We start from the raw sequence: 22,045 nt of genomic DNA, 5'->3' as shown, positions 1-22,045 counted from the left end.
GAGAGAGCCTAGAGCCAACCGAGAGATGGTCCTTTTTAGAAGACATTGAATGTTCCTCGTTAACTATACAGGTTCCACAGGGATAGCCCCTGCCTCCCTGGTTGCTTATCAAGGAATAGTAGATATTAAAGTGTCATACTCATAGAAATTGGCATTTCATCTAATTCAAGCTCTAAATTCTATCAATTTTTTTTAAGTACCGGTATACTATTCTTCAATGCAGTGGCGGATCCAGGGGGGGGGGGGGTCCCCCCCCCCCCCTTTGAGAAAAAAATCATGCAAAATCACGCGATTTTTACCTTTTTGGGGGGTTTGGCCCCCCCCCCCCCCCCCCCTTGAGCGACTTTTCGGCTGGCTGAGTCGTTGCGATTTTTTTGGGGACTCAAAAAAAAAAAAAAATGTCCGCTTACACACCCCCCCCCCCCCCCCCCCCCCCCCCATCATTCGGTAACACATGGAAAACGAACCTTAGATTTCCCCATAGATTATTGGACAAAATACATTATCGTTAAGGCACAAAATATTAAAAAACTGGAAAATAATATTGTGCATTTTTTAGCTGTCGTTTTACGCAATTAAAATGGCCCAAATTTCTGTTTGTGTGTCGTTGTTCTTCTTTTGTGGGTTTGTGTTGTTGGTGTTGTTGATTGTATTTTGTTTTTACTTTGTAGGAATCACATGTACTCTCCCGAACCCACCGCCGATGTCGTCTTTCGTAAACACCAGCGATAGCTACATGGCTAGTACCACTGTGACTGTTACGTGTGACAATGGCAATGACCAAGCTGAGTGGATTTGTAACGCTTATACAGGAAACTGGGACAAAGAGCCAATCGACTGCTCCGATCAGTCTTCAGGTATTCTTTAGCTCTTTAAAAAGATAATGGTCACAACAACAACACTATCAATGATGATGATAATTGTGATACTGATAACAATAATAATAATAATAATAATCAGCATCAATATAACAATACAATAAGAAAGAAGAAGAATAGGTGAGGGGGGGGGGGGGGGGGGGTAGGAGGACACTTTTTTTTTTTTTTTGGTCTCGAAATTTGAAAATTTGACATTTTGCTCCGTTCGGGGGGGGGGCGGGGGGGTAAGGTCACCTTTTTTAGGTCAGCCATGGGAATAATTTATTAAAAAAAATTATTAAAAAAAAAAATAAAAAAAAAAAAAAAAAAAAAAAAAAAAAAGGGATGGGGGGGGGGGGGGGGGGGGGGTTCGCAAAAAACATACACAAATCATACACATAAAAAAACTCAAGGGGGGGGGTTAACCCCATAACCCCCCCCCCCCTGCGTACCCTATAATTGTAACATGATCAGACAAATAATCTATTGGACATTAATTGCCAAAAGGAAATAAAAATCACAAAATTGATGTGCATTGTCATAAGTTGCTTAACAAATTATGATAAAAGGAAAAATCATGCCTATAAAAAGTACATCTGATGAATAAGGACTGCCATTTTTTTTCTTCATATTTAGATAGAGTATGAGTCGGAGATATGATTTCATGTCTCATTTGGCCATTAAGTATATTTTTATATAATCATATTGACCTTACAACTCAAAATACGAATTTGCATATTATGACGTCAACATATTTCACGGAAAATGATTGTATCTCTGCAAATATTGATAAATTTCCTTCTAAATTTTGATATGTTGTAGCGGAGACAATTCTTCATAAGATTATTACCACTTTTTTTTCCATTTGATGACGTCATTAGATTTTTGCTTAATATACGTCTTTTGCCTATAGGAGGTGATTGATACTACATTCCAGTCTAGACTTGTTCATTATGTTGCGTGTGTAGTGCGTCGAAATATCAGTTCAATGATTGGTAGGCTCTGCAACCAGGAGAAAATTTGAGCTTGTTTAGTAGATTAATAGTTTAATCACATAACAATTCTCTATCGAATACCCGAAGGGGGCGCTATACCACTTTTAATCATGGTCATCGTCATTTAAAACCCAAATATCATCATCATCAATATCGTCATTATCGTATTCATGAATATTATCATTAGATCATCATCGGCACACTTTCATGATACAAAAATAGCATACGTATCACCTAATTCGTCAAAGTGACAAATTAAAGTCTAGTTATTATTTATTAGGTGATACGTACGAAGTCTACGTATCACCTATTGATTTCGTCAAGATTTTTAGGTGGGCTGTCGTTTTCGACAGATCACCTATTGTTTTCGTCAGAATTGTCTTTATTTATCAGGTGGGCTGTATCTAATACATACCACCTTATATTTTTGTTAAAATTGCCTTTATTCTCATTATTTATTTATCAGGTGGGCTGTATCTAATACAGACCACCTTATAATTTTGTTAAAATTGCCTTGATTATTTATCAGGTGGACTGTATCAAATACAGACCACCTTATAATTTTGTTAAAATTGCCTTTATTATTCATTATTATTTATTAGGTGAGCTGTATCTAATACAGACCACCTTATATTTTTGTTAAAATTGCCTTTAGTATTATTTATTTATTTATTCATCAGGTGGGCTGTATAACGTACACACCACCTTATAATTTCGTTAGAATTGCCTTTATTATTTATTTATTAGGTGGTCTGTCAATGACAGATCACCTATTGTTTTCGTCAGAAGTTTCTTTCTTTCTTTATTTATTAGGTGGTCTGTCAATGACAGATCACCTATTGTTTTCGTAAGAATTTTCTTTCTTTATTTTGATTTATTTCTTCACACTTTTTCGTTCACAGGATAACTCAAGATCGGTTCAATCAATTTCCTTCAATTTTGGCACAGTCATAGGTCATTGTCATGAAACGTGACAGTAACATTTTCAAGGTCATCAAATCTTCATGACGTTATCCAGGCGCCATTTTGTGTTTTTTTTTTAGTACTTTTTACTCATGATCATATCTTCATAACGGAAAAGCATTTCTCATTCATATTTATCATGATTAAGGTCAATATCCGTCCGGTCAATTTCAGGTCAAAAAACGCGCGCGCATGCGTACGTCCGCGCGTAAGCTCGCGCGCAAAATTAAAAAATGCTCAAAATCATATCAAATTAATTTTGCATACGTTTCAGGCCATTTTAAGCGTTTTGCAAAAAAAAACGCGCACACGCGCATGCGCGCGCGTTTTTTGCGCGTTCTGGTATTTTTCAACATAGAATCGCCAATTTCTGTCATCATACTTGGCACATTTTTTCAAGCATTTTGATACCTTGTTCACCTTTTTCTGACCATTAATAACGGAATGAGCGTCCGTTTAAGATAATTTCCGTGTGTGCGAGCTCTTGTAATACATAGCATACATGGGCAAAAAACATGCCTATACAAAATCCATTGTAGCGCTTTAGGATGGAAGGTGAACCCAATTTTTTTTCTCCATATTTTGATAGAGTATGAATTGGAGATATGATTTCATGTCTCATTTGACCCTCAATTAACTCATGACGTCATCATAATGGCCTCCCAACTCAAATTTTCAATTTGCATATTATGACGTCAGCATATTTCTGGAAAATTGATTGTATCTCTGTAAATATCGATCAAATTTCTTTCAATTTTTGATATGTTCTACCTGCGAATATCCTCTACAAATGCAATCACCACAATATTTCATTTTGACAATGGCATCATGGCGTATTTTTGCTGTTAGAGGAGGCATGTCAATTGTTCACATTTTGCGTGTATTCTCTATGGGACATGACTTTTTCTCAAAACTGGATTCTACATTCTCGTCTTTCACGAGCAATATCTCCGTCGTTTTATCTTTGTTTACGCTGAGCTTTGAGTATGTTGTAGCTGAGACAATACGCTATCACCAGTGTGCTCTTTATTTTTCGATCAGACGCCGGGATCATGCTCATATTTCACTTGGAATGTGGGATTTGAGGATTCCATTTTCCGTTTACGTGTAATCTCTATGGGAATTTTTTTTGGTATATCGGTAACGCACTTGACTTCCGACCTCGAGGTCCTTGGATCGAGTCCGGGCGTCTCTAACAATTTTTTTCTTCAATTTTTTTTACTTTTTGACTTGTCAATGATCATGAAAATTGAACACAGACCACCTAATTCATCCCCATGACGAATTCAATTTCTAGTTATTCAACATTTTTCTTATTTCTAACCACTTTTTTGTTAGCAAGAACACTTGAAAATGGCTCAATCAAATGCTTTGAAATTTCGCACACATGTGTATAGGCATATGTACAAAGCACAAAAATGTTTTCAACATTGACCTTCACTGATGACGTCATCTAGGCGCCATTTTGTAAAATTTTACGAAAATCAACTCATGATCATATCTTCATAACCAAAAGCTATTTCTCATTCATATTTATCATGATCAAGGTCAATATTCGTCCTGTCAATTTCAGGTCAAATAACACGCGCGTGCCCTTACGTCCGCGCGTCAATGCGCGCGCAAAATTTTTAAATGCTCAAAATCGTCTAAAAATCATTTTGCATACGTTTTAGGCCATTCTAAGCATTTTATAAAAAATCGCGCACACGCGCATGCGGGCGCGTTTTTGCGCGTAAAACTATTACACAACATAGAATCGCCATTTTTTTGCTTTCATAATATTCCAAATATTTGTACAAACAAATTGATACCATGTTTGTCTCTTTATGACTATTAATAACGCAATGATCGACCATTTAACAAAAAATTCCGTGCGCGCGAACTCTTGTAATACATACCATATATGGGCAAAAACATGCCAATACAAAATCCATTGTAGCTCTTTAGGATGCAAGGTGACCCCAATTGTTTTCATATTTTAATAGAGTATAATTCGGAAATATTTGTTGATGTCTCATTTGACCATCAATTAACTCACGACGTCATCATAATGGCCTCCGAACTCAAAATTCCAATTTGCATATTATGACGTCAGCATATTTATGGAAAATTGATTGTATATCTGTAAATATTGATCGATTTTCTTCCAAATTTTGATATGTTCTAGCTGAGACAATTTTCTACAAATGAAGTTGTTAATATTTTTTCATTTTGACGAAGGCATTATGGCGTATTTTTGCGATTAAAGGAGGCATGTTAATTTTTTACATTTTGTATTCTCCATGGGACATGGCATTTTCTCAAAACTCGATTCTACATTCCCATCTTTCGCGAGCAATATCTACTTTGTTTTAGCTTTATTTACGCTGAACTTCAAGTATGTTGTAGCGGAGACAATAAGATATCTCAAATGTGCCCTTAATTTTGTCTCGATTTTTTGTTAGATCAGCCCACCTATACTTGTTCCAAACAAGTATTACAAATCTAGTTTATTTTTCTTATTTCGACCCACTTTTTTGTTAGCAAAATAACTTTGAAATGGTTCAATCAAAAGCTTTGATATTTGGCACACATATGTATAGGCATATGGACAAAACACGGTAAGGTTTTCAACCTTGACCTTGACTGATGACGTCATCTCGGCGCCATTTTGTGAAATTTTCTGTAAATCAACTAATGATCATATCTTCATAACCAAAAGGTATTTCTCTTTCATATTTATCATGATCAAGGTCAATATCAATCCGGTCAATTTCAGGTCAAACAACGCGCGCGTGCGCGCAAAAATTTTAAATGTTCAAAATCGTCTCAATTTAGTTTGCATACGTTTCAGGTCATTTTAAGCATTTTATAAAAAATCGCGCACACGCGCATGCGCGCGCGTTCTCGCGCGTAACACCATTACAAAACATAGAATCGCCATTTTTTTTTTCATGATGTTTCTCATATTTTTTCGAGGAATTTGATACCATGTTTATCTCTTTATGACCTTTAATAACAAGATGAGCGTCAATTCAAAATAAATGTCCGTGCGCGCGAGTTTTTTTATTACATAAAAAAAAGTAAAAACATGCCTATACAAAATCCATAATAGCTCTTTGGAATGAACCGTGACCTTCAATGTTTTTTCATATTTAGATAGAGTATGAGTCAGAAATATGATTCCATGTCTCATTTGGCCATTAAGTGTATCGTGACATCATCATAATGGCCTTGGAACTCAAAATACGAATTTGCATATTATGAAGTCAGCATATTTATGGAAAATTGATTGTATCTCTGTAAATATTGATCGATTTTCTTTCAAATTTCGATATGTTGTAGCTTAGACAATTTTCTACAAGCCTAGTTTTCATTCTTTTTTTATTTTGATCACTTCATCATAGTGGAAATTACGATTAAAGGGCACATATCATAAATTTCTTAAGTTGCGTGTTATGCCTATGGAAGTTGAATTTCGTTCACATCATTAATCTACATGACATTGTTTTTTAGCAGTATCTCGCTTATTTTTGCTCTATTTTGTGTCAAATTTTAGTTGACCAGCCGACCTATACTTGTTCCAAACAAGTATTATATGTCTAGTTATTATTATTATTATCAGGTGGGCTGTATATAATACAGAACACCTTATGTTTCCGTTAGAATATTTTTCTTATTTCGACCCACTTTTTTGTTAGCAGGATAACTTAAAAATGGCTCAATCAAATGCCTTGAAATGTGGCACACATATGTATAGGCATATGGACAAAACACAGTAAGGTTTTCAACCTTGACCTTGACTGATAACGTCATCTAGGCGCCATTTTGTGAAAATCAACATATGATCATATCTTCATAACGGAAAGGTTTTTCTCATTCATATCTATCATGATCAAGGTCAATATCAGTCCGGTCAATTTCAGGTCCAAAAACGCGCGCGCACGCCATTATTAGCAATTGCATTTTATAAAGAGTCGCGCGCACGTTTTCGTTTGTCTCGGCCGAACGCAAAATAATTCCTCCTAGATTTTTTTTGGACACAGTATTCCTCATATTTTTCGGACAATTTGATACCATGTTTATCTCTTTATGACCATTAATTAGGGAATGAGCGTCCGTTCAAGATAAATGTCTGTGCGCGCGAATTCTTGTAATACATAGCATATATGGGCAACAACATTCCTATAAAAAACCCTTATGGCTCTTTGGGATGCACGGGAATCCTCAATTTGTTTTCATATTCGGATAGAGTATGAGTCGGAAATGTGATTTCATGTCACATTTGGCCATTAAGTATATCGTGTCATCATCATATTGACCTTGGAACTCAAAATACGAATTTGCATATTATGACGTCAGCATGTTTATGGAAAATTGATTGTATCTCTGTAAATATTAATCAAATCTCTTCCTAATGTTGCAACCTTGTAGTTGAGGCAATTGTCTACAAAATTACTACACATTATTTTTCATTTTGATGACGTCATCATAGTGAAAATTGCGAATAAAGGTAACTTGACAGATTTTCTTAATTTGCGTGTTAAGTCTATGGAAGGTGCCAACTTCTTTCAAATCATGGATCTACATGACATTAATCTTTGAGCACTATATAGCTTATTTGTGCTCTATGTTCTCCCAAATTTTAGTATGTTACAGCTGAGACTATGGGCTATAAAAGTTGTGTCTTTTGTTTTTTAATCAGATGTTGGGATCATGTCGAAATTTTCAATTTAAAGTTGAAATTGCAAATTTCTGTAGAACTTTGCGTAGTTAGTAATATGTATCACCTATGGATTACGTCACGATTTCTCTTTATCAGGTGGGCTGTATATAATACAGAACACCATATGTTTTCGTTCAAATATTTTCCTTATTTCGACCCACTTTTTTGTTAGCAGGATAACTTGAAAATGGCTCGATCAAATACCTTGAAATTTGGCACACATATGTATTGGCATGAGGAAAGAGCACAGTAAGGTTTTCAACCTTGACCTATGTCAATATCCGTCCGGTCAATTTCAGGTCAAAACACGCGCGCGCATGCGTACGTCCGCTCGTGAGCGCGCGCGCAAAATTTCAAAATGCTCTAAATCGTCTCAAATTCATTTTGCATACGTTTCAGGCTATATTATTAAGCATTTCGCAAAAAAAAAAGCGCACACGCACATGCGTGCGCGTTTTTCCGGGTACTGATATTTTGCAAAATAAAATCGCCGAAATTTCTCTATCATCATATTTGACACATTTTTCCAAGCACTTTGATACCTTGTTCACCTTTTCTGACCATCAATCCCGGAATGAACGTCCGTTTAAGATACATGCCGTGCGTGCGAGCTCTTGTAATACATAGCATATATGGGCAAAAATATGCCTATACAAAATCCATTGTAGCTCTTTAGGGTGCATGGTGACCCCAATTTTTTTTTCATATCTTGATAAAGTATGGGTCGGAGATATAAATTCATGTCTCATTTGACCCTCAATTAACTCATGACGTCATCATAATGGCATCCAAAGTCAAAATTTCAATTTGCATATTATGACGTCAGCATATTTGCAGAAAATTGATTGTATCTCTGTAAATATTGATCGATTTTCTTCCAAATTTTGATATGTTCTAGCTAAGACTATTTTCTACAAATGCAGATGGCACGATCTTTTATTTTGACAAAGGCATCATGGCGTATTTTTGCGATTAAAGGAGATATGTCAATTTTTCTCATTTTTCGTGTATTCTTTATGGGTCATGACTTTTTCTCAAAACTGGATTCTACATTCCCGTCTTTCACGAGCAATATCTCCGTTGTTTTAGCTTTGTTTTCGCTGAGCTTCAAGTATGTTGTAGCTGAGACAATAAGCTATCACAAATGTGCCCTTAAATCTTCGTTCAGATGCCGGGATCATGCTCATATTTTACTTGCAATGTGTGATTTGATAATTCCAATTTCCGCTCACGTGTAATCGCTATGGGAAATGTTTTGGTATATCGGTAACGCACGTGACTTCCGACCTCGACACCCCTGGTTCGAGTTCGGGCTTCTCCAAAAAAAATTGTCTTCATTTGTTTTCTTTTGACCTTTCACTGTACCATTTCCTTTGAATATTTAAACACGTAGAATCGCAAATAATGGAATTAACAACCATATTTACTTCATTATTACCCTATTACCACTTGATCCATTACTTTTTGCGTGTAATCCCTATGGAAGATGACTTTTTCTCAAATCTGGATTCTATATTCATGTCTTTTGCGAGCAATATACCCGTTCTTTCTGCTTGGATTTTGTTGATTTTGGAGTATCTTGTAGCTGAGCCTATATGCTATCTAAATCACCCCTCATTTTTTCATTAAGATGTCAGGATCACGCTCATGATCATCATTATCATCATGATCGTCATTATCATCGTTATCATCATTACCATCATCATCATCATCATGACCATCATCATCATTATCATCAACATTATCATGATCATCATCATTATCAGTATGATCATCACATAATCATCATCATTCATTCATCATCATGATCATCAAGGAGTTAATTTCCCAATACTTTGTCGCATATGTACATCATTTCTTATTTCATTAAATTTTACAATGATCATAATCATTTCTCGATATTTTGTTCATCAGTTAAGTGATCACTTCAGTTCATGTCACAGTTCAATCTATCAGTTCATCAGTTCATCAGTTCATCAGTTTAGCTCATCAATTCAGTTCATTTCACATCAGTTCAATCTATCAGTTCATCCTTTCATCAGTACTTCATTCATCAATTCATATCTTAATACATCATTTAACATTGACATCATTATATTGGACAATTGAATTGAAGATGAGCTTGATCATTAGACTTGAAGACAGACCACCTAATGACGAATTAAATTTCTAGTTATTATTATTGTTATTATTATTATTATTATTATTATTATTATTATTATTATCATTATTATCATTATTATTATTATTATTATTATGAATTCATTGCACAGATACCAGCATCACTGTAATAGAACTTGAATGGAACGAAATCACCGTCATATCTTCACCCGGCTATCCATCCTACTACGACTCGAACCTCGACCTTACTTGGGTACTCACGGCTCCAGAGGGTCACATCCTCCAGATACAGATCCTAGACCTGGCCCTAGAGACGGACTACGATTACTTGTACATTGGTTCTGGGCCTGGTCCCAATGAACCTGGTTCTTGGGAGCTTCAGAAACTGACTGGGTATAACTATTCCAGTGAACTCGCTACACCCGGTCACTCTATGTGGGCCAGGTTCACCACGGATGTCTCAAGGGTTGATGTTGGCTTCAGTCTTCGTGTCACAGCTATACTAAACCCTGGTAAGATCATATTAGCCATATGTTCTGCTTCTTAAGAGGTGTCGTGGTCTTGTGGATTCGTCACCGGACTGTGGATCATATGGTTTGCGTTTCGAGTCCCGCTGAGGCACTAATATCCTTTGGCAAGACATTAATCTACCCTTGTTAATATCCTTCCAGACATAGTAAATGGCAACCCGGTAGAAATTTATTCCTTGAATACTTTAAATACTTCATTACAGAATGCAGTAGCAGTCAAATGCAATGTTCTAGTGGACTGTGTATCAGCGAATCGGCAAGGTGTGACGGAAATAACGACTGTCTCGATTTCTCAGATGAGGAATACTGTCGTAAGTTTGGATTTAACGTTTACATTCGCTTCTCAATTAATGCCTATCTTTATACATGTAGTTACATAAAATTTACATTTCTTAAATTGTATTGCACACCTATCCATGAATTTCTATGTTATCTCTATATATTGAGGGAGTTTATATACTTCTGGATTTTTACTTTAGAGAGAGGTTTTTTTTTCCCTGAGTTTTGTTTACCAGTTCCCCATACACATTAAGCCTTTCATGACCTTCAGCAGTCGAATTATTTTGATGTCAATTTCTTTTTGCTGTTAATGTGTCTATATGTTGTCTGCGTTCATGATTTCTTTGACATGTCATCGCTGTTTTTTATCCTTCATTGATCTATTTTTCTCCTACCCAGCGTACTGCGAACAAGTTCAATTTGATAAATGTAGACAGAACCTGGCCTACAGTGTGACGTTTTTCCCGAATGGGAACGCAGAGACAGCGGATGCTGCGGCAGAAAGCTTTACAGAAATTGTAAGCATCAGAGAGTCTTTTCGATGTTTTATTTTTTAAATATTTTTCAGTTGATTCTTTATTAATGGTGGGTTATGTCGAGCTTGTTGATGATTTTCATAGATAATGCCAGGAACGATTAATTAATTAGTTTTAACTTCAGTAAAACATTGCCTTACTACGATTATTGACCTGCATATCAACCAATGAATTTGGTATTTGTTAATACGCATTAAATAATTTAGTTTTTTGTGTGAGTGATTCTTTTCGAGGGGATATGCATGGTAGTAAGGACAATCACACAGAAGAATGTATATTTCAGAGACGTAACGACTGAAAATATGTTGAAGATCTTTTTTGATGTAATATTTATTGTTTGTCTGAAAATACATAATTTATGTTATATTTGTCGGCACAAGTGTGGTCCACCCCTACCACTTGCAAGAGCTGCTGGCTACACTGACGTTGTTGATGTACCATACACATCTACGTTGCAATTGCCTTTGACAATCCTGACGTGAAATCCTCAAAGTTTATACTTTCTAATGACCTACCATAGGAAGCTACTATATCATCGTGCCATGATCACCTGATCCCCTTCATGTGCTCCGTTTACTATCCGGAATGCACCCATAACGGCCCCACCCATCGGGTGTGCTACTCCGACTGTTTGGCAGTCACTGATGCCTGCAAGGCATCCTTTGAGCAACTCCTCGACCCTCCTTGGCCCGTCAACTGTTCCATGTTTACCGATGAACAGGAGGAAGATGGGAGCTGTTTTGGCCCTGCGGGAGGTAAAGACCATGCAGCCATATTCATGTAGATGATATCGAGTTAAGAATATGATTGGACTTAACAAGATGCACTAAGTGTTTATAAATGATAGTTCATAAAACCGAAGAAAAGATGTCAGCATGTTCTATTGAATTCATCACATGTGACAGTGGCGTGTAGCTATAAGATGGGGATGGCGGCACTGATCTTACTGCCAAGTGGGTTTTTAGAGAAAAATGAAAATCAGCATCCAAAAAGGAGGTGGATTGGAGGGTATCCAAAGGTGGTCTATCATCTTCTTCGGGCATCCTTTTCCCTCCTCTTTTCATTTTATTTTCGATTTATGCTTTGTTTTGTTTCATTTGCTTTGGGGGAGGCAAAGGGGTGCTATTCGAAATGGGTGGATGCCCCTTCCCTTCCCGTCGTTGTGCCACTGACTTGCGACTTTATCCCTCCCCCAGATATTTTCGATACCAACATATGCGGGACACGCCCTGCATACGCACCAGACCAATACAGGGTTCTTGGTGGTACCAACGCACGCCAAGGGGAATTCCCTTGGATTGGTTCACTCCGCATCGAAGGATTGGATTTTGGAGGACATTGGTGTGGGTCTACCCTGATCAACTCTCAATGGGTTCTTACCGCCGCTCACTGTGTGTAAGTATGATGCCACTATTAAATCGTTTGCTCTGTGGAAATGAAAGCAAATTGACACCTTACCTTCCCAGGGATATTTACTTAGTTTAATTTATATAGAAGCGAACGTGTTTACCTCTAGAGTGCATGTACTAGAACTAAACAAATTATGCACTGAGTTTTCGTCTAAATAATCATAGTCATGAAGATATATATATAAAGTATCACTAGTAGTCAATATCTGTACACCCAATTATATATCCGTTCTTTAGAACAGATCAACCCAATTACAATATCATGTAAAAGGCATTAAGCAACATTTTATTGAACTTTGCGCTATATGAAAAGTAATTGTATGTATGTATGTATGTATGAAATAAATAGAAAAAGTTAACCCAAAGCATAGCATCCCCTTGCAGGGTATAATGGCCTAATACGTCAGAACAAGTTACCTCCATTAGAATATACTATTATATTATTAGGCAAGGAAGTTAACCACATTTTCGCATAACAATTATGTATTTTCGCATAGAGTTATGACCATTCAACATTGACCTACATACTCCGAAATCGAACTTAGGCTGTATTTTCATGCATGTACCTTCATATCAAATTTCATTAAAATCCGTAAAACATTCCTAAAGTTATCGAACGGAAACCAGATTCGCATATTTAATGAGCTATGAACTTTGACCTACATACTCCGAAATCGAACTTAGGTTGTGTTTTGATACCATGTACCTTCATATCAAATTTCATTAAAATCCGTCAAACATTACTAAAGTTATCGATCGGGAACCAGATTTGTTACGGAAGGACGGACGGCAGCGTTACTATACCCCCTCCGACTATAACTACCAGATGACGGGATTTCACTTCAGTGTTGTTACAGAATTATGTTTAATTTAGGGACTTACATTTACATGACCGTATAACGTCTGATGTATCAGGAGCTAGTTAATTCCCCTGTGAGACATAGCAGATACAACGTTTGTAATATATAATGAAATCATGATGTACATGTATGAAACTACAGTTAATATATAATATATATCATGCTCAAATAAATGCAGCTCCGTTGAGATGTCCTTTTGATATACATGATTATATTTCGCCCTAGTAAAAATCACTGATTTAAATCCACTATCATTTATAGTGATTACTACGTCGATCGTGTGGTTTTTGGGAACGCACACTTGACGGATAACTCCGACAACGAGGTAGCGGTTGAGGTGGCTGATATTTTCGTCCATCCCGAGTACGACTCTTATTGGCTCTTCAACGACATCGCTCTGATACGACTTGCTGAACCGGTGACATTCAGTGACTACGTTAGACCCGCGTGTCTGTCGGAATCCTCGGATGAACTCAAGGACTATCATCGCTGCCTCGTCGCTGGATGGGGAATTACACTGGATGGCCCACGTATGTACTGCTTTACTTATATTTGATAATGATAATAATAATTACATTAATGTATATAGCGCAGCGACTCTACTGCTCTGTAATGAACAAAAAATCCTGACAGTGCTACTAAACAGACAAACAATAATGAATAAACCTTTAGCCAATCAATTCTCTAGGTTATCTGATTGAAAGAAATGTGATATCCAAAAGGCCTCTTTCAAACAGGGAAGCTTTGAACATGCTCTTCAGTAGTTCTTCTTCACGTAGATCTGAAAAATTATAACCAATATGATTTCATCCACCTAACTTGATACCCTTATTCACCTAATTATTATTAATTAATGTATTTATTGGATGGTTTAAAAATTAAAAATCATGCTAAATAGCAGTGCTGAATCTACTCTACCTTTCTATAACTCTTTAAATGGTTTCAAACGTTTGATGATAATTTGACTTGAAATTATTTTGCTTACAGAATATGTAAACAATGATTTACTTTAATATTTCGCAGCGTTGACAGAGAGCTTGAAAAAAGCAGTATTGACACTTCTTGACCAAGACTGGTGCAATTCTGAACTTTCCTACAACGGGACTCTGACAGAAGAAATGATATGTGCTGAACATCAGCCAGGTGGAATTGATACTTGTAAGGTAACTGCTATCTATGGCGTATACTGAGTGTTAACCATGCGAGGGGGGCACAGGTGTCATGGGGGCGTCGGTATCGGACACAATAGGCAACTGTTATGAGGTTTGAATTAAAAGAATGCTACTACTACTACTACTACTACTACTACTTCTACTACTACTATTACTACTATTATTACTACTACTACTGCTACTACTTACACTTCTACTACTACTACTAAAAATGAATATAATGAAAAATCTAGATTTATACATGGATAGTGCTTAAGACAAAATACCGTGTCTAAGCGCTTTAAAAATATTATTATCCCGGACACTGGATTCATTCATACGCAAAATGTGCAGCATCTCCACTCTTTGGGGAGTATTCCTACCACAGGGTCACCGTGAGGGCATAACGCAATAACTATCACACAGGCTTCGTGCTCCTACAGTGTTCACATTCAATCCTGGGTATGGAGTGGCAGATGTAGATTACTGCCTTGTCAAAGGACATCAGTGCCTTGCCGGGAGTCAAACCCATGACCTTCGAATTTCCAGTACTACGACAGCATGGAAGGAGATAAGGGCATAGGATTGAGTCATTACCTTTTACCCAAGTTGCTTTTCTGCTCTCCCATCATATTTTATTTTCATTAGACCGATTATTTGGGCTGTACTCCCGTTTCCCTCATGACGGTGACACTGACTGCCGTGGTATTTTTTTTTACTCAGTAATTTTCAATTTTATATCCTTTTTGTCTTTGTTTCAGAATTTGGACACACTGACTTACAGACCCCTGAAATATATATCAAACTGCCAGGTTTCGAATACATGTACTTTTTCGAAAGCTACACATGTGTGTGGTCCTATGTTCAGGCCCGTAGCCAGAGTTTGATGTTTAGGGGGGGGGGCACATACATGTAATCGATCGAGGTAAAAAAGGGGTCTAAAAAAGTTCAACCGATCTTGGAATTTGGGGGGGGGGCACGTGCCCCCCCCCCCCCCCTGTCGCTACGTGCCTGCCTATGTCGGATATTTTTTTAGTTTGGAAGTCATCCAATTCAATTTGATTATCTCGTGTTTATTATTACAAAAATCAGGGAGACAGCGGCAGGCCTTTGACCTGTGAGGGTGATGATGGTCGATGGCATCTGGTCGGATTTGGAGGAGTATGCAAAGGAGTAGACTTGCCCGGCGTCTACACCCGAATCTCACAGTTCCAGTCATTTATTACAGCTGTGGTTTCAGGAGGTGAGTACACCTGTGTAGTAGAATCATGATCGGAAGAATTTCAACAACAACAACAACAACATAAAAAAACAATACACGGCAATTTTAAAAGCCTTTGTCTACCACCTACTGAAATGTGCTTGCATTACAATGGCGTATTACAAAATCCAATGATTTTCTACATGCCATTGAAATTGATGAGGAGTTGATTCCTAGAAATATTTTGGAATTTTATGGAGAGGACTTCGGCTAAAGGTTAAACCAAGGAATGTATGTGCGACTGGCCAATTGTAGCTTTCTGAAGCCTTCTGGTTCCCATTATTGTATTTGATCAACTGGCCCCTTTGACCGTGAATAATAATGATAATAATAATGTATCTATATAGCGCATTTTTCATAATTATACATGTTCAAATGCGCTTTACAGTTATATTTTTAACAGAAAAGTAAAGTTTTGAGATCATTTTTGAAGGTATTGACAGATTGGTGGTTACGAAGAGATTGGTAGGTTATTCCACAGTTTGGAAGCAGCAGTTGTGAAGTGAAGTGGCCCTCTGGCCAGCACATCAACCTGCCCTTCGATAGGAGTCCGAATTCTTCCGATTATAAGTTCACATTAGTCATACTTCAAGGTTCAATTTTCCGTCTTGAAATTATGGTCTCAAAAATATGTTTTGGCGTTATTCATTGGATTAAACAAAAACAAATCATAAGTATTCTGGTTAAATTTATATTTCTTTCAGCAATAACACCGGGTGTTATTGAAATCACCCTTGAGCGTGCCGTCCCAGTGAACATCACTTCTCCAAACTACCCTTCCAACTACGACATCGGCGATAACATCGTCTGGCAGGTATCGGCCCCTGTTAACCACAGCGTCAGGCTGGACATCGTCGACTTCGCTACCGAATTTAACTACGACAGCTTGTTTGTGGGCGATGGACTGACGCCACTGAGTTACACAGAGCTTGCGAGGCTCACGGGCTATGGGTTAAAAACAACTGTGAAGTCACATGATCGCCATATGTGGCTCAAATTCAAGAGTGACTCCGGACTGACTGACGTTGGATTCATGGCAACACTGAACGCTGTGGATCCGAGAGGTAATAAGATCGTGTTCGTGTCATGTTGAAATTCTAGGGATTTTAAAATCTTCAGAATGATCAGATGATCTTAAAATTATTTCACAACAAACATACAATTTCTCAATTTATTTTCGTATGTCTTTTTTTATAGGAAAAGACATGCCTGTATTTCTGCCACATTTAGTGTTATCCTTTTTTTTTGGTAACAGATGATAATCCTCTAATCTTGGTGAACGAGTCTACGGTCCAACAGCTCCGCTCACCAGACTTTCCTCTTGGTGCAAAGGACAGCGTGCACGAGATTTGGCGGATAATGGCTCCTCAGGATCACAGCGTGAGGGCGCGTTTCGACTTCTTTAACCTCACCAACGGTTCTTTGCTTGCCGTGGGCTACGGCTCGAGTCCTTTAATGCCCACAATCCTAGTGGAGTTGACTGGAAGTGAATTGCCTGAAGATATTACCTCCCCCACTCGAGGATTGTGGTTTAGATTTATGTCGGATACTGGGGACTCCAGTAGAGCGGTCGGTTCGCTTATGGGAAGTGGATTCTTGGTGAATCTAACAGCAGAAAGGACTGAAGGTGAGATATGTATCTTTTTCTAACATTTAAACATTAATAGACTTATTCATTAATCTATAAAAACAAACATGGAAAACTCTTTTAAACTCGAAATACGTTGAAATAGTTTTAAAAGGGAAGTTTTCTGACGAAAAAAGCACGACAGGTAATTGATAAACAAATAAGATAAACAACTAAAACATAATTGATCTTCATCACTTCATAAAGTTTTAAAATCCACGAGGTATTTTGCAAATTTGTTGCTTTTCTCCACCAAATCACCAAAAACTGATGACAATATCATAGCCATTTTGAGGTGAAAGAATATCAATATTTTCATTACTTTCACTAAATGAACAATGCTACTTTCCAGAAAGTAACCCTTGCCAGAATGGAGGAACATTTTCAGACATCCATGGAAGTTTCCAGTGCTTCTGTCCCGAAGGCTTCAAAGGGGATTACTGTCAAACAGTATGTCTTCCCCCTCATACTTACAATATTAGTTTTCCTTACTTGTAAATCGCGTATCACATAATGATAGAACCTCTCTATGCGCCCTTAAGGGATACTCTTTGGATGCTATTACCCGATCTTTAGCTCTGGCAAACATAGGCGCTCGGTGCATTCAAGGAATAAATCCTGAATCCTGCCAGCTATCCACTTCCTACACCTTGGTCAAAACAAGGACGAAATGTAGATAAATGTCTTGCTTAAGTACATTTGTCCAGCAATAGGCATTCGAAACCCATACCTTATGGTTCACAGTCCGGAAAAACCAAGTACAACACAACTCCTCTGCTAACCGAGCTCTCATAATTGTTCCCTTAATACAAATATATATTTATATATATAAATAATTTGCTACAATGCTACTTTCCAGATATCAACGAGTGCCTGAGTAACCCTTGTCAGAATGGAGGCACGTGTTCAGACATCGATGGAGGTTTCCAGTGCTTCTGTCCTGAAGGCTTCAAAGGTGATTACTGTCAAACAGGTATGTCTCCCCCTCATACTTACAATATTAGTTTTACTTTCTTGTAAATCGTGTATCACATAATGATAGAACCTCTCTATGCGCCTTTAAGGGATACTCTTTGGATAGTTTTACCCCTTCTTTAGCTCCGGCAAACATAGGCGCTCGGTGCAATCAAGGAATAAATCCTACCAGGTATCCACTTCCTACACTGTGACCTTGGTTAAATGTAGATAAATGTCTTGCTTAAGTACATTTGTCCAGCAATAGGTATTCGAAGCCCGTACGTTATGGTTCACAGTCCGGAAACACCAAGTACAACACAACACCTCTGCTAACCGAGCTCTCATAATTTTTCCCTGAATATAAATATATATTTATATATATATAAATAATTTGCAGAAGTACCTATTTCAAAATTAAGACCAACATTTTTTGGCAAGAGCACTGTACGATTTTGTGTGCGATGTGTATGCCTTATTATGGGTGAGGGTCTTTTCAAGCGGGTAGCACTAAAAATATTGACAACATTTTATGCTTGAGTGAGCACTGGCTAATTTCGAAAAGCTCGTGAAAATTGGTCTGCGCAAAAATGTTTCAGTCTTGATTTTGAACAAAGGGCTGTTTCCCGAGTTACACTCTCATCGTTTTGTACAGAAATGTCACACAAAGTCCCATTTTTCTCGCGTTGACTGTGCAAGGATGACTAAATCACTTAAATCATTTTCAAGGCGTGGAAAGCACCGTTTTATATTTTGTACATATCTTTATTGTATAAGTATAGTATAAGTATAATAATTTATTGTCCTTTACAGGAAATTTGTTTTCCACTGGTTACAGAGTATTACAATACAAATATATACATGAAATATTACAGGACAATGATAAACATAAACATTATGATCAACATACATAGAGAATGAGATAATATGTGAGTAAGCCACGGTATATATGGTGGTTATAGAGATAATATCATATTTCATTTTACAAAATATGAAGCTAAATTATTTAATATTTATTGATTATTCCATAGTAAATCTTAAAATGATAATAAATACATGAATTATTATTTATTATTATTATTAATATTATTATTATTATTATTATTATCGATTACCATTTTCAGTAGTATAGTTAATACCGGCATCGTTATTATTGTTACGTTTATTGATGACACATATATTGTAGTTACTGGCTCATATGTTAGTAGATAGTTGGATGCAGTATTCATGGCAAATATATTGATACATTACATGGTAGGTTCATAGTAATCAAACATGATTTGCTTTGGCATTGAAAAGATGAATGGAGTCGGGGATAAAGGATCTTCGGAAACGTGCACGTTGTGTTCGTGGTGTGCACAGGCGTATTCCAGATCTGTTATAATTGAAGTACTCATTCAGTGGGTGCGAGGGGTCATGCATTATTTGTTTTACTTTAAAAAGGGCATTTTTCTGATACAGATCTTCTATGGATGTTAGATCGGCTCCTGTGATACGTGACCTTGTTCTCTTCTCTAACGTTCAGGTTAGGACAAGACAAATGGACTCGATACCCTCAAGACATAGCACCACGAAGAGATAGCTAGACAAGAATATAATCATTCAGTAAGGCAGTGGTGTAGCGGGGGCCTCTGGCATTACTGGGATGGGCAGTAATTTTATTTGATGGATGAAGTATAAATTGTCGAGGCTACCTACGAGGGGGAACGAGGCAGGAGACTTTATTTACTTCTTTTCACTTTTCCTTTCCCTTTCTCCCTTTTTTTTTTGGTATACATCGTGCCCCTTGCATCTACTTCATAGGAGGGATTTGTTCTTTAAAGTCATAAAAGAGATATCGAATGCGGAAAATGGGATACATGTATATATTAAACCTCTCTATTTTTGAATATTTACCACGTGACAATTTGGCAGATCTGTAATTGGCTCAAAATACTGAACCATAACTTGAATGATAATTCTTTTCACGCTGTTTGTTATAATTGACAATGAATAGAACATATCAAACTAGTTTACCCAATTCACATGAGCTACAATGATGAAACTTGGTCAGGTTTGTTTTCCCCTTCAATACTGACATTAGTACAACATATTGCTTTTTCTATTACGGTAATGGGGTTTGATCCTCTCAACAATCCGTCAATATGTCAAAACATCTGGAATTGAATAGAAAATATACGAGATAATACCGAAATTTGTCTATCAAAGTCCAAATGTTTTTGTTTTTTTACATATCCCTTACAAGGTATATGTGCATTTGTATAGATGAAATAAATCAGATGAAATAATGATGTATTCCGGGGCCTACTAAACGCCCATGAACTGTTTTTTTGTTGTAGGTCTGCTGGTTTCCAAACACGTCAAATTCCCCTGTTCTTTTTGTTTGTTTGTATTCTCTTATATAGAAATTATATATTAAATGTTTTATATTTGTGGTGATAGAGAAATAATATATAACAAATAATATTTCTATATGTAGTCTAACACATTCAGGCTGCACTCGTTGTTTTGTTTTTATGTTAAAGCCAGGTGATGTTTATCACTACTGGGAAAATTAGATTTGTATAACTTATTTATAGAGAGTAATCTGAAATTAGAGTGTGGTGAATTTACACTTTCTCCTTTAACAATTTTAATGTGTATGGTTCATGGTTCATGTCCTTGACTTTGAATCGGGAGGTTGAGGGTTCGAATCTTTGCCGGATGCGTACACTGGCATTTGACTAGGCATTTGATCAATACTTGCCTCTCTCGACGTTACTATGAACATGGCACATGTATAAGGAAAACGATTACATGTCGTTTTTTTTAAAAATTTTTTAACGAAGGCTCATATTCACAAGTATGTCGATGTCACATGAATGTGTTATCAAGCTTTATTTTTTGTGTACTGGGGGCATATTTAACTCTACTCTCGATCTATTTTTCGTTATTTCTTTGATATAATCCCCTTGATCCCTTTTCTTTTTTTCTTTTTCTTTCCCATCTGTACATATACCATATATTCCTACTTGACATCTGCACTCAGAGAGCAATAACTCATTGATGTCTCGATTTGGTGTCAGCTTGGGTTTGTCCATATTAGATCACCCTCCCATGGGCGGGTTGATTTTTGCTCATATGATACATATTTTCACACATACGTTGAGTTTGTTAGCTCACCCGGTGTGATGGGGATGTGCGCATCTTCGGGTGTACTTGTTGTAGTCATCCATGCTGTGGTCGATGCATCGTTGAGTAGTTGTTCTCTGAGAGTATTTTGTAAATAGCTTTATATATTCCATATTTGTTGTTGTATTCATGAATCAGTTATCTTTGTCACATCACATGAGGGGGCCTTAACTTATATCAAGCTGTGCTTCAACCAAGGTCTCCTCGTCTTTCTTTATTATACATTGTACTGTTATGATTATACTCTATTATATTTTTTCACATGTGTTTTTCTGGATGACAAATAAACTTGATACTTGATGCTTGATACTATGAACATGGTATATGTATAAGAAAAACGATTACATGTCGTTTTTTAAATATTTTTTAACGAAGGTTCATATTTCAGAATGCTCGTTATTCCTCAAATTCATTCCGAAGGTTCGTTTTTCCCCAAGGTTCGTTGCTCCAAAGTTTCGTAATTCAGAAAAATGAAAGAGGGCACACAATTCCGGAGGTTCATTATTATAGCCATCTTGAGGTGAAAGAATATCAATATTTTCAATACTTTCACTAATTGAACAATGCTCCTTTCCAGATATCAACAAGTGCCTGAGTAACCCTTGTCAGAATGGAGGCACATGTTC

At 36.9% G+C, this 22,045-nt stretch overlaps 1 protein-coding gene across 1 annotated transcript; it reads left to right on the top strand.

Annotated features, from left to right (window-relative positions):
- Nucleotides 1-11,512: 11,512 nt before the first annotated feature.
- Nucleotides 11,513-19,741, top strand: LOC105438498 (CUB and peptidase domain-containing protein 1-like). The gene is made up of 9 exons (XM_030995839.1): nucleotides 11,513-11,741; nucleotides 12,183-12,381; nucleotides 13,517-13,785; nucleotides 14,279-14,418; nucleotides 15,499-15,649; nucleotides 16,372-16,731; nucleotides 16,923-17,294; nucleotides 18,154-18,267; nucleotides 19,710-19,741. Exons 1-9 carry the CDS (start codon nucleotides 11,549-11,551, stop codon nucleotides 19,739-19,741), a joined length of 1,830 nt encoding a protein of 609 aa, XP_030851699.1. The 5' UTR covers nucleotides 11,513-11,548.
- The last annotated feature ends 2,304 nt before the right edge of the window (nucleotides 19,742-22,045 follow it).

This window comes from Strongylocentrotus purpuratus, unplaced genomic scaffold (genome assembly GCF_000002235.5).
Source record: "Strongylocentrotus purpuratus isolate Spur 01 unplaced genomic scaffold, Spur_5.0 spur5_scaffold_3, whole genome shotgun sequence".
NCBI lineage: Eukaryota > Metazoa > Echinodermata > Echinoidea > Camarodonta > Strongylocentrotidae > Strongylocentrotus > Strongylocentrotus purpuratus.
This window is presented reverse-complemented; position numbering and strand designations above follow the sequence as displayed.